At 57.6% G+C, this 11,039-nt stretch overlaps 1 protein-coding gene across 4 annotated transcripts in view; it reads left to right on the plus strand.

Annotated features, from left to right (window-relative positions):
* The window catches only part of ASS1 (argininosuccinate synthase 1), a 53,960-nt gene extending 43,191 nt beyond the window's left edge, over positions 1-10,769 (plus strand). For 2 of the 4 annotated variants that reach the window (XR_011432625.1, XR_011432624.1), the window contains 3 exons: positions 4,885-5,256; positions 8,974-9,039; positions 10,480-10,769. Coding sequence is in view for 2 of the 4 variants with exons in the window: in XM_023629146.2 (XP_023484914.1) it covers positions 4,885-5,041; positions 8,974-9,039; positions 10,480-10,525 (269 nt within the window). In the remaining 2 variants the exon portion in view is untranslated. The remainder of the gene's footprint in view (positions 1-4,884; positions 5,257-8,973; positions 9,040-10,479) is intronic. The other 2 variants (XM_023629146.2, XM_001499340.7) reach the window with 1 other exon arrangement.
* The last annotated feature ends 270 nt before the right edge of the window (positions 10,770-11,039 follow it).

Below are 11,039 nucleotides of genomic sequence, written 5' to 3' on the forward strand. Positions count from 1 at the left end.
AGGGGGTCCAGCGAGGGCAGCAATGAGGCAGCAAGGAAGGGATGCGGGGACCTGGCTTGTTCACAAGGTGTCGAGGGAGATGCGCCAGTCTCCCCAAGGTGTCCGGATGCCTCTGCCACCTGTCATCTGCATGACTCCAGCAAGGCCAAGGAAGCATCAGCTGTCACCCGTGAGGCAGCCAACCTTTATCCTGCACATTCTGGGTGCTGGGCACCGTGTGGGGATATAGCCACCCCCAGAAGTCCTCCTGATATTCCCAGGAGAGCCACAGCCAGCTCCTTTTACAGATGAGGAAACTGAGGCTCGGAGCAGAAGGAGCTTGTACAAAGTTATGCAACTACAAGTGGCCTGGCTGGGTTTGACACCAGGCCGGGCCGTCTCTGGGCAGAACCTGGAGCTGCGACATGAACTGCTCAAGCGAGGAGGAAAGCCTACCTTGACCGAGAACTCTGCCCTGAGAGTTGAATGAGCCAGGTCGTAACTGGGAAATCGCCAGGACGGTCCCATGCCCAGCTCAGGCGTAGAATGACCCGTGGGTGACGTTAGCATGCGGTCTGGGCAGGTCCCCGTTCTATAGGTGAGGAGACTGTGTCTGTGCCTTACCTGTTGTCGCAAAGCTGCAGTCCAGGCGTCCTGGCTCCAAATCTGTTCCTCATCTTGTATGACAGGGGCCTCCAAATCCAGCCCGTCATCTGCTCTTGTTCAGCCCATGAGCTAAGAATAGTTTTTACATTTACAAATGTTTGGGGGAAAAAAATTTAAAAATAATCCTATTTCATGATACGTGAAAACTATAGGAAGGCCAAGTGTCAGTGTCCATAAATAGCCTTTTGGGCACGGGCACGCTCATTCGTTTACAGATGTGGCCACTTTCCAGAGCCAATGGCAGAGTTGAGTGTTGCCGCCGCACGACCCGCAGACCTTAAGATATTTACTCTCTGGCCCTTTCCAGGAAGCTGCTGACCCCGCTCCATAATATTCACATCTCCCCAGTGAGAAATCACATCACACAGCCTCTCTGAGCTACCGGGGGGGCAGGCTGCTGCCTGAGGCCGACCTTGACATCTGTGGGGGTCTGGATGTCAGGTGGACCCGGGTAAAGTTCATATTAATAATAGCCACGTGGGAGGAGCCTTCACTGCCCTCGCCTTTCCCTTCTCCTCTCTGAGGGCTCGTTCCCTTTGAAACCTCCTAATCTCCCTCATCTTGGGATTTGGGGGGCAGTCAGTGGTTGTTGGCTGGTGTTATTTCTCCCTGCTATTGTTCCCGGCAGCTTGGAAGCCAAGCCCCCCTTCCCAGGTACAGACAGGTGTTTAAATACCATTGTCTCCCGCGGGCTCTTGCTCGGTGGGGTTTCAACGCTGAAAGGTGGATTTTGGTTACAAAGTGGGAGAGTCATTAAGCCATGGCAGGCTGCGGTGGAGCGGGGGGCACCTGCCGGGGCTGCTCCTGCTCCGGCGAGGGGGTGGTCGTTCGTGGAGGCTGAGCCGGGGGCAGGCGGCCGGCCTCCCTCCCCAGGGTAGAATGCCTGCCACCCCCCTTGCTGCAGGGCCCTGATGGGCACTCCCTATCGTTGCCGCACAGAGGGGAGAAACTGAGGCCCGGCAGGTGAAGACCCTTGTCCACAGTTCCGTGGTTGATGAGCAGTGGCTTTGAGCCCGGGACAGGCCAGCTTCAGAGGCCAAGTTCCCAGCCACTCTGGTAGATCCCTGGGGGGCGGGAAGGTGGGCTGGGCCATTAGCAAGGGGTGATCAAGGGGCGTGACAGCATGCACAGAGGAGCTGGGTGTGGGGCACGGCTTGGCCCTGGCCACGGGCTCAGTGCCTCTGCTCCAGACTGCGTGGGTTGCCTTCTTGTTCTGTCACCCACCGAGCCGTCTAAATTCCCAAATGACTTACAGTGACTAGGAGGTTTCAAAGGGAGCAAACCCTCAGAGTGGAGGGGACGGGGAAGAGGGGAGGGCACCAGTGGCTTAGCTCAGGTGGTTATTATTAATCTTACCTTTACCCGGGGCCCCTGACGTCTAGGCCCCCACAGATGTCAGGGTGACCTCAGGTGACAGCCTGTCCCGCACAGCTCGGAGGGGCTGTTCGATGTGATTTCTCACATTAGGGTTACATAGATGTCACAGACCAGGGGTTAGCGTGAACAAGTTGCTTGTTCCTGTGCCTCAGTTTCCCCATCTGAAGAGTGGGGATGATAATTCTGCCTGTCTCATAGAGAGGACTAAATGCATGAGCATGTGTGAAGTATCTAGAACGGTGCCCAGCGTGAAGGAGTGCAGGAGACTGAGGCAGGTCTGTCTCCTCCCTGAGCCTCGCTTTCCCCTCCTGTAAAATAAAGGGCACCAGGCCGGGTCTCTTTCCAGTTCTGTCTAGCTCCCCAGCAGTAGAGCCTGCCACTCTGCTGTGGCACTTGGCTTCCTTAGAGCCCCTGTGGTCTTGAGGCACAGATGGGGAAACTGAGGCACAGAGCTCTCCTGCCTCAGCCCCAGTTCTAGATGCCATGGTCCATCTCCCTCTCTTCTCGCCCCCTCCCTCGATTTCCTGGTCTGCCTAGATGTGGTTTGTACAGACCCCCTCCCGCCAGGAGCAGCCTCTATCCTGAGAGACCCTGGCCCCACCCCACTGGGTCATGCTGGCGGGACCCCAGCTTCGGGACCATGCAGGGGCCCAGCGGAGCATCTCATTTAGGGGGCATCGCTCACCTCCTCTCCCCTCATCTCAGTCTCTTCAGCAGTGAAATGGGAATCATGCACAAGGTTGCCATCTCGATTGGTACAGAGCTTGGCCCGGCCCCAGGCCCCACCCACAGTGCATCCCCACCCCTGGGACATGCAGGGTCTCCCCCATGCAGCACACCAGGCTCACTGTCCCCTACCCCAGGCTGGGTCTGCTGGGAAAAGAAATCTGAATGGAGAACCCCCGAGGGGTGGAGGTGGGAGATCCTGAGGTAAGCCCAGGCCAGGTGCTCCTCTGGGGTCTCTGTGCCCCTAATTGCTGACTCCACCTCCTGCCTGTCTTCCAGCCTGAGAACTAAATGGTCTAATTATCCTGACTTACAAAAATGGCCAAGCCCAGGACACTGGGGCATGGCAGTGGGTGGGGGGCCATCAGTGTCCCCTCCCACAGGGGTCTGGCCTAGAGTCAGGAGTGCTCAGTCAGACCTGGGCTGTTCAGAATTTTGCTGTGTGCCTTTGGACAGGCTCTTTCCCTCTCTGGGTGTCTGTCTCCCTGGATGTAGCAAGGCCTGGCAGAGGTCCTCAGGTTCACATCGCGAGTGCAAAATGCTCAGCGCCCTGCCTGCATCCTCTCGTTGAATCCACACCACCTCCTGGAGAGCAGTTAGTAATATTATGTCATTGTGCAAACGAGGAAACTGAGGCACGAAGAGGCTATGTTGTTTGACAAGGTGGGGCGGGGATGTGAACTCAAATGGCCGGACACTGGAGAGTTAGGACCCAACCTCTTCTCGCCCTGCCCCGCCCTCCCCCAGCTCTGCAAGCCCCCAGGCCCATCCCTGAGAAGGCCAGCTCCCCTTTCCCACGGAGAGCAGGTGCCCCTGGAGGCCGGGCCTCCGACAATAGCCGCAGACCCCGGGCTGACCCTGCCCTTTATCAGGGCGGGAGATCGCGCACCATCTGGCCCCACAGCTGCCCAGGTGGGCTCACCTTCCCAGCTCCGTTTCAGAGAAACCCTACCCCTAGCGCTGTCCCTCCCCCACCCCGGCCCTGGCCTGCTTGCCGTCCCCTCGCTCCTTGCCTCCCGCAGCAGAGACTAGAGGAGATGACTGTCCATAGGGTACAGTGGGCAGAGTGGGCCTGAGCACACAGCCCTCCCTGGCCTTAGGGGTCAGGGGGCGCAGGGTGGAAGGAGGAGGAAGCACATTTCTCAGGCACCTCCTGCCCAGCCACAGAGAGGAAAGCTCCACGATTATCCTAGGAAGCAGAGTCCTTACAACTTGGGCCAGCTGAAGTCAGCTCTGGGCCCCCCGACAGCCCATGCCGTTCTGGAGAAGTTTCTCCAGGGCCCTGAGCCTCACTTCCTCCCCCAGGAAAGGGAGGCTGAGAGTCTGTCCCGTAGGCCGTTTAGGTGAACTCAGAACTAAGCTGTCCAGCTCAAAGGTTTTACACCACGCCTGTGCCTACTATGTAAAAATAGAATATTTGCGGATGAAAATACTAGTGGTGTGTAGGAGACAGGTGAGTGACTTCCAAGGTGCCAGCCCATCCTGGAGGGTGAGGCTCCTCCCGGCTCTTGGCCAGGACACCAGTGTCCACAGCAGGCCCTGAGCAGTAAGCCCACAAGTCCTGGCAGGGGGCTACTGTGTCATCCCCACTCAACAGATGGGGAAACAGAGGCACAGAGGTGTGAAGGCCTTACATACATGGTCTCCCTGACCCCAGACCACCACCCCAGCTGCCCGTGCTCGGCACCCCTATCGCTCAGCCCCCACTGACACGACCTGACTCTTGCCTGAGGTCTCCTGCCCACCACTGCCTGCTGCCCTTGTAAAACTGAGCTCCCTGTGGGCGAGGACAGGGGTCCCTTCACCACTGTGTCCCCAGCACCCAGTTCATGGCGCTCCCTGAGTGTCACACGAAGCAGTGGGTTGGCTCCCCTCCTCCTGACGGTTGAGAGGTGACTGCATTGCGGGGATGGGGACCCCTCTACCCACAGGAGACCCGCGAGGCTACAGGTCAGTCGCGCGGGCTTGTCCCTTGATGTGGTTGTTTACAAGTGCGCGTTGTGCCCAAACTCACCAGGGAAGAGGCAGGTACTGGCCTGCCCTCCTGGGCTCACGGTCTCCCATGACAGCGCGAGGCACCGGGTGGCCTTCCTGCGCCGTGCGCCTCCCTAGCGCCCTGGCTGGCCCTCCCCTCAGGTTTCTGGCACAGCCCTGAGTGTGAATTCGTCCGCCACTGCATCGCCAAGTCGCAGGAGCGCGTGGAAGGGAAAGTGCAGGTGTCCGTCTTCAAGGGCCAGGTGTACATCCTCGGCCGGGAGTCTCCGCTGTCCCTCTACAACGAGGAGCTGGTCAGGTAGGTGCCCCACAGCAGCCCCGGCCAGGCACTGACCCTCCTGTCCAGAGTCCCTTCTGGCTGGCTTTGCTTTCTCAAGAACGGTGACCTGAGCACGTGCAGGGCGAGGAGGGACCTGAAGAGTGTGGGCGCCACCTCTGCCCTCGTGGAACTTACAGGCTACGTGGGGAGAAAGGCACCGACCAAATGGCCACCCTGATGCAGAAGGAGGACAGGTGACATTGGGCTGTGGGGAGGCGCAGGAAACTCCGGCTGGGCACAGAAACTGGGGTGTGGAGTTGCTTCCCTGAGGGAGTCGTCTTGGAGCTGGGCGCCCAAAGAAAGGCGCTGAGAGGTGGAGAGGGGGCGGGGGGAGTTTTCGGGGATGGCGTGGCCTTGGAAGAGCCCAGAACATCCCAGGCGCTACGAGAACACCGGGGGCGAGGGGCCTGGAGCCAGATCTTACAGGGAAGGTCGTGATCAGACCTGTGGTTTTCGAGGGTCCGTCTGACTGTTCTGGGGAATGGATCTGAGCGAGGTGGGGGCTGGCAAGAGTGATAGAGGGGCACCCCGTGGGACATGCAGGCGGCTTGGCCCAGGTTGATGGTTCTAGGAATAGAGAGAAGCAGATGGAGTTGGCACATATTTAGGAGGTGGAATCGAAAGGGCTTGGCTGCAGAAGGAGACAGAAGGGTCCAGAATCGCCCTGGGTTTCTTTGGCATGAGCAGCTGGGTGCCTTGGTGGCAGTCGCTTGAGTTGAGGCACTGTTCTTGAGGAAAGATCACTCATTTGGATGTGGACGTCCCGAGGGTGAGTTTTCTTTGCAATAGGCTGCCGGACACACGGGTGTGGAGTTGGGGAGAAACGTGGGTTGAAGACGCTGGCCAGTGGTAGACATCTCCACGTTCTCTGAAGCCAAGAGGAGGCTTCCTAGGAAGGACGAGCCTGAGATGAGAAGGGAGCCGAGGAGGGACCTGTGAGGAGCTTCCTCGCTCACAGGCCAGGCCGAGGGCACTGAGAACACCGCGAGAGCGGCAGATCACAGGGAGCCATGGCCTATTAGCTGCACCTGTGTCTGCGTCGTGAATAAGAGTGGCCTTGACCGAGGAGCGAGGCCTCTCTTTGGAGGTCACCTGGCCAAACGAGTGGTGGGGACAGACCCCTGTGAGACAGACAGCCCCCCGCCCGACTCCAGTCCCAGGCCCGGCTCAGGCTGGCTCTCCCCTCGCGGAGGCCAGTTGGGAATGAAAGCACGAGTTCTGTTTGGCAGTCAATATTATTTTACTCTCTCCCTTCTCTTCACCGTGTTGAGTTTCTCCCCCCTTCCATCTTTCTAAACACTTTATAAGCCATAAATATAACCGAATCAGTTTAGATCAGTCGGGGTAAATGTCAAATTATCTTCTCTCTTTCTCTCTCTGGCTCTTTCTTCCCTCCCCCTCCAAATCAACAGCCTCTAATAATCTGTCCAACCCTTCATTAAGCCTTAGAGTCTCACTCAGGGAGATTAAATGAATAAAGTAAAAAGGGAAGGGGGGAAAAAAAGAGAGAAAAGCGGGAGCATTTATTCTCACTGTGTCTCCGACCATTTCTCTTTTCTTTCTGATTTCTACATCGCTGACTTGAAAGCCCTTGAGTGACAGCGTCACAGGGACCAGCGAGGAAGCCGCGAGAGGCGGCAGAGCTGGAAATGCCGCGGCACAGTAGGTAGAAAGTAACGTAATTATAGAGCAGGTCAGAGCCACTCGAATGAACAAGAATAAAAGCTCAGAGGTTTTCTGTAGACCGTCGGGGGAGGTAAAAAAAAAATCGTTGTAAACTCTTTTTCCACCGCACCCCCACACACACACCTCAAACCACAGTTTTAAAAAGAGGTTTTTCAGTTCCTGAGGAACACCTCTGGGAGCGCTTCTCCAGCCTCATGGGACAAGTTTGTGCCTGGCCGTGGGCCTCCTTTGCAGGGGCTGCTTGGGCCATCTGGGGGGAGGGGAGAGGGAGAGTTTGTTGTGACGCCTGAGAGATGGAGGCGAGAGGAGAGATGCACGTGGGGGCGCGGGAGGGGGCTCCAAGCCCTGCTTCCTGCCTGGGCTGAGCGTGGGGGCCCTTCCAAAGGGGACAGGCGATTCAGACCGTGGGAGGGAGGCCAGGGTCCAAGCCTGTTCGACGGTTCGCAGGGGGCTGGGGGGGGGTGGTGGGGGAGTTGTGTCAAGCATCGTTTATCATCCCAAGCGAGGTCTGTAAAAGTGACTTGAGGAGGCTGATGCTTTTAGTTTCATCCAGCCCTTCCTCTGCCCGGTGAGCGGTGCGATTGGCAGCCCCTCTGAAGACTGGCGTCTTCTCCCCTTCCAGGGAACTCGCTGGTCAGCTCCTGCGGGTTCAGCCACCTGTGCAGCGGAGGGGCCAGTTGAGGTGGAGAGAAGGGTGGGGTGGGAGCGTGGGGGTCCGCTGTGCCCCATGAAGGTCAGGGCGAGGGCGTGGGGGGAGGGCAAGGGAGCCACGTCCTGAAGAAGTCGCGGGGCAGCCGGGCGCAGGGACCCCATTTGTTGCTGTAAAGAGTCCAAGTCCAAGAGAGCCCGTCGGAGGCACAGCCTCGGGGTCTGGGAAAAGGCAGATCCCCTCTGCCCTCCTCGTCCCCAATCTCACCTCTCCGGAGTAGGCTCCTGAGGGGACAGGCCACCTTCTTGTCATTGAGAACCTTGAGACTGCTTTGTCCCGAGGCTGGAGTTCTGCAGACGTGAAGACAAGGGGCTGATTCAAGACAGGATCAGACCAGGGGCCCTTGAGAAACAGAGGAGGGACCCCCTTCTCCCCGGAGGCTGCTGCGTGAGTCAGATCTGAGACCACAGTGCCCTGCACTTGTCCTCAGAGAGCTTATCACAGTCGTAATTAACAAAGGCAGACGGGTGACCGACGGCTTCTGTCTGCCCGCTGTGGGCCCGGTTCTTCTCTTGCTCTCCTTTTCTCTGCACCTGGCACAGCACCTGACAGGTAGTAGGCGCTTAATAAACACCTGAGGAAATGGATGAGTGAATGAATGAATGAGGTAAAGTGAGTGCTTACCGTGTGTCAGGGACCAGCTGCATCATTTCTTGGGGAGCCAGGAATAGCATTGAGAGCCTGAAGCTCCAAGAACGGGAATATTTGCCCTGAGCTCTGCAGGGGGCGGGGCGGGGCAGGGGGGGTGGAGCTGGGATGCACACTGGGCCGCCCAACCTGAATGACGGCCGTTCGGAAGGGTTTCGAAGGACGGCTAAGTGAGAATGGCCCACAAGATGAAGGCTGTCGAATCTGGACTGTGGAAACCATAGAAGGGAGAAAAGTCTTTTCAGCTGAGGGCAGCAGCGATTGACTGGGCGGTTTTCACGACGAGCGGGGTGGAGCGGGTGCTGGTTTTGAGGATGGGTTCGACAGGGTCTCGTTGATTGGACAAACGAGGTGAAGGGTGACTTGGTGGGCCAATCTTGCCATGAATGCTGGGGTCTCCCTACACGGAAAGCCTGAGGGACACTGTTGTGACACCCAAGGCTGTTCCGGTGTGCACCCTCTGGCCTCCCGGGCCTTCGGGCCACTGGACATCATCAGCTGTATGGATACTCCTCTCAGAGCACCCCCCAGCCCCAGGGCAGAGCTGGCTCCAGTGTGTGTCCTCGGTTGACAGGCGCAGGGCTCTGGTCTGTGGGAGGACCTCTCGGGGCCTGCACTGGCTGAGCCAGGACTCAACCTGCCTGTTTGTGGACTGGGGATGAGGCCCTGCTCTCCAGCCCCTGGCATGGGGCCTGGCCCAGAGGAGGGCTCCCGAATTGGACGGGAATGGGATGAAAAGGCGGGGTGCAGGGAAGGTTAGACCAGTGCTGGGGAAACACCCAGGTGTCTGTGAGGCTGAGCTGTTCCTGGCCCCAGAGGCACTTGGAGGCCGGGGGTGTGCTGACAGGCTCCCCCTCTCTCCTTGCAGCATGAACGTTCAGGGCGATTATGAGCCACTCGATGCCACTGGTTTCATCAATATCAACTCCCTCAGGTGAGAAGCTCTACCCCCTGACGGGTCCTCAGACCCCGCAGGTGTCGGGGGGCAGGCTGTGATGGACTTTGACCACCCTGCCCTAGACAAGCCGCATGTTGCCATCCCTCCACCCACAACATCCTCAGTGCCTGCTTTGGACCCAGCCTGCTCCCATTCTCAGCGGGGCCAGAAGGCACACTGGTGACAGTCAAAAGGGTCCAGGCACTTGGGTTCCAGGTTCCTGGGTCTTGCCTTTTGCCTCTGACAGTCACTCCGACCCTCTCCAGCTACAGGGACTCCACCAGGAGCCCCCCTCTGGGCAGGTTAGAAAGAGAAAGGGCCGAGAGGTCGAAGGGGCCTCAGGAGGTCCCCTGGCCAGCTCCCACCTTCATGTCACCGTACCTGAGCTGCAGGGCCAGCTGGAAACCATCTTAGCCCTGTGGATCTCCATGGCACAGTGGGGTGGCACACATCATCTGAAGCCACTCAGACCTGGGATCAAATGCTGACTCTGCAGGGTGCCCTCAGACCCCCTCTGGATATCTGGGCGTCACAAGTGGGGCTGTTAACCGGGCCTGCCTCACAGGTGCAGTGAAAGTTTGCTATGAGTCGGTGGAAATCAAGCAGGCAGCCCAGACACCCCCATGCAGGAAGAGGGCAGTGCCTGCCAGCGAGTGCTCAGCTGGGGCGTGGCCCTGGGGCTGGCCTGCACGAGGGCAAATGGGCATTTCTTACCAGCAGCTGCCATAGACTAACCACTTCCAGGCACTCTCCTGGGTTGTCTCATTTAAATCTTACACAAATTTGCAACTCCAGAAACAGGCCCAGAGTGGTTCAGTGACTTGCCCGCGGTCACACAGCTAGGAAGACGTGGAGCTGAGTTCAGAGGGCCTGTTTGTCCAGCTCCGGGTTCTTAATCACCAGCTTCCTTCACACGGGGCTTGGGGTCAGGAAGAAGGCGCCTCTTTCCTCTCCCTGACATATGCCCTGGGCACAGAGCCACCGTTTTCTCCCAGAGCCAGCCTCCTGTCCTTGGAGCCAAGACTGGGAGAGACATCGAATCCAGCCCGACCACCCTGGGCGCTCGCCTCCACCTCCCAGCCTCCTTGGTCCTCTGTTTGAATTTTATGACTCTATAAACTCTTTTAAATGGCTCTGAATGTGAACACACCGGGTTTTCATCAAGGCCTCTTCACTTCTCCCATTGCCCGTTAAACGCTTTGTCTTCAACAATGACAAGCGATGTTTTCCCCCTAAAATAAATTAATTACATTATCCCGATTGGAGGGCAGGAAGGCCCAGGGCAGGAGAGGGAACAGAGGAGAGAAAAAAGACAACTTCACACGCATCTTAACAAACAGCTGCCCCTTCCGCCCCAGCTCTGCCTGAATTAATTGAAGGGAGTGCACGTTGTTATTGTTAATTTACATTTTTCTTTGTTTTGAATCTGGTTTACAGGCTGAAGGAGTATCATCGTCTCCAGAGCAAGGTCACCACCAAATAGACCAGCTGACAATGAGGAGCTGGGCCGCTTTCCTCACTCTGCCCATCTCCCGAGCACGGGCGCTAATTGTTGTGATAATTGGTAGTTGTGACTTGTTCTCCGGGGCTGGCAGTGGAGTGGGGGTGCCAGGCCCCACCTTTGTTCCCTGGTCCCCTGTAGCCTGTAAAAGTGGTCAGCGAAGGGAAGGGTGGGGGGCAGCTGCAGTGGGGAGCCGGGAAATGACAATTAAAAAAAAGATACATTAGTCTTTTGTTTCTTTATTTCTGCGGAGATGGGGTAAGAGTGCGTGCGACAGTGTGTGTGTGTGTGTGTGTGTGTGTGTGTGTGTGTGTGTAGTCAATCGTGCTTTTCTTAGCCCGACCTTTGTGTTTTCTGATTTAAATGCTCCCAAGGCCACGTTTTGCTGGAGAACCTGTTCATCTAGAAGAATCGACCCCTCTCTCCTCCAGCAAAAAAACGAATCCAGAAATGCCCACCTGGTCAGGCGCCAGCCCAGCAGCCTGGCGTTTTGTCA

Source organism: Equus caballus, chromosome 25 (assembly GCF_041296265.1).
Source record: "Equus caballus isolate H_3958 breed thoroughbred chromosome 25, TB-T2T, whole genome shotgun sequence".
NCBI classification, from domain to species: domain Eukaryota; kingdom Metazoa; phylum Chordata; class Mammalia; order Perissodactyla; family Equidae; genus Equus; species Equus caballus.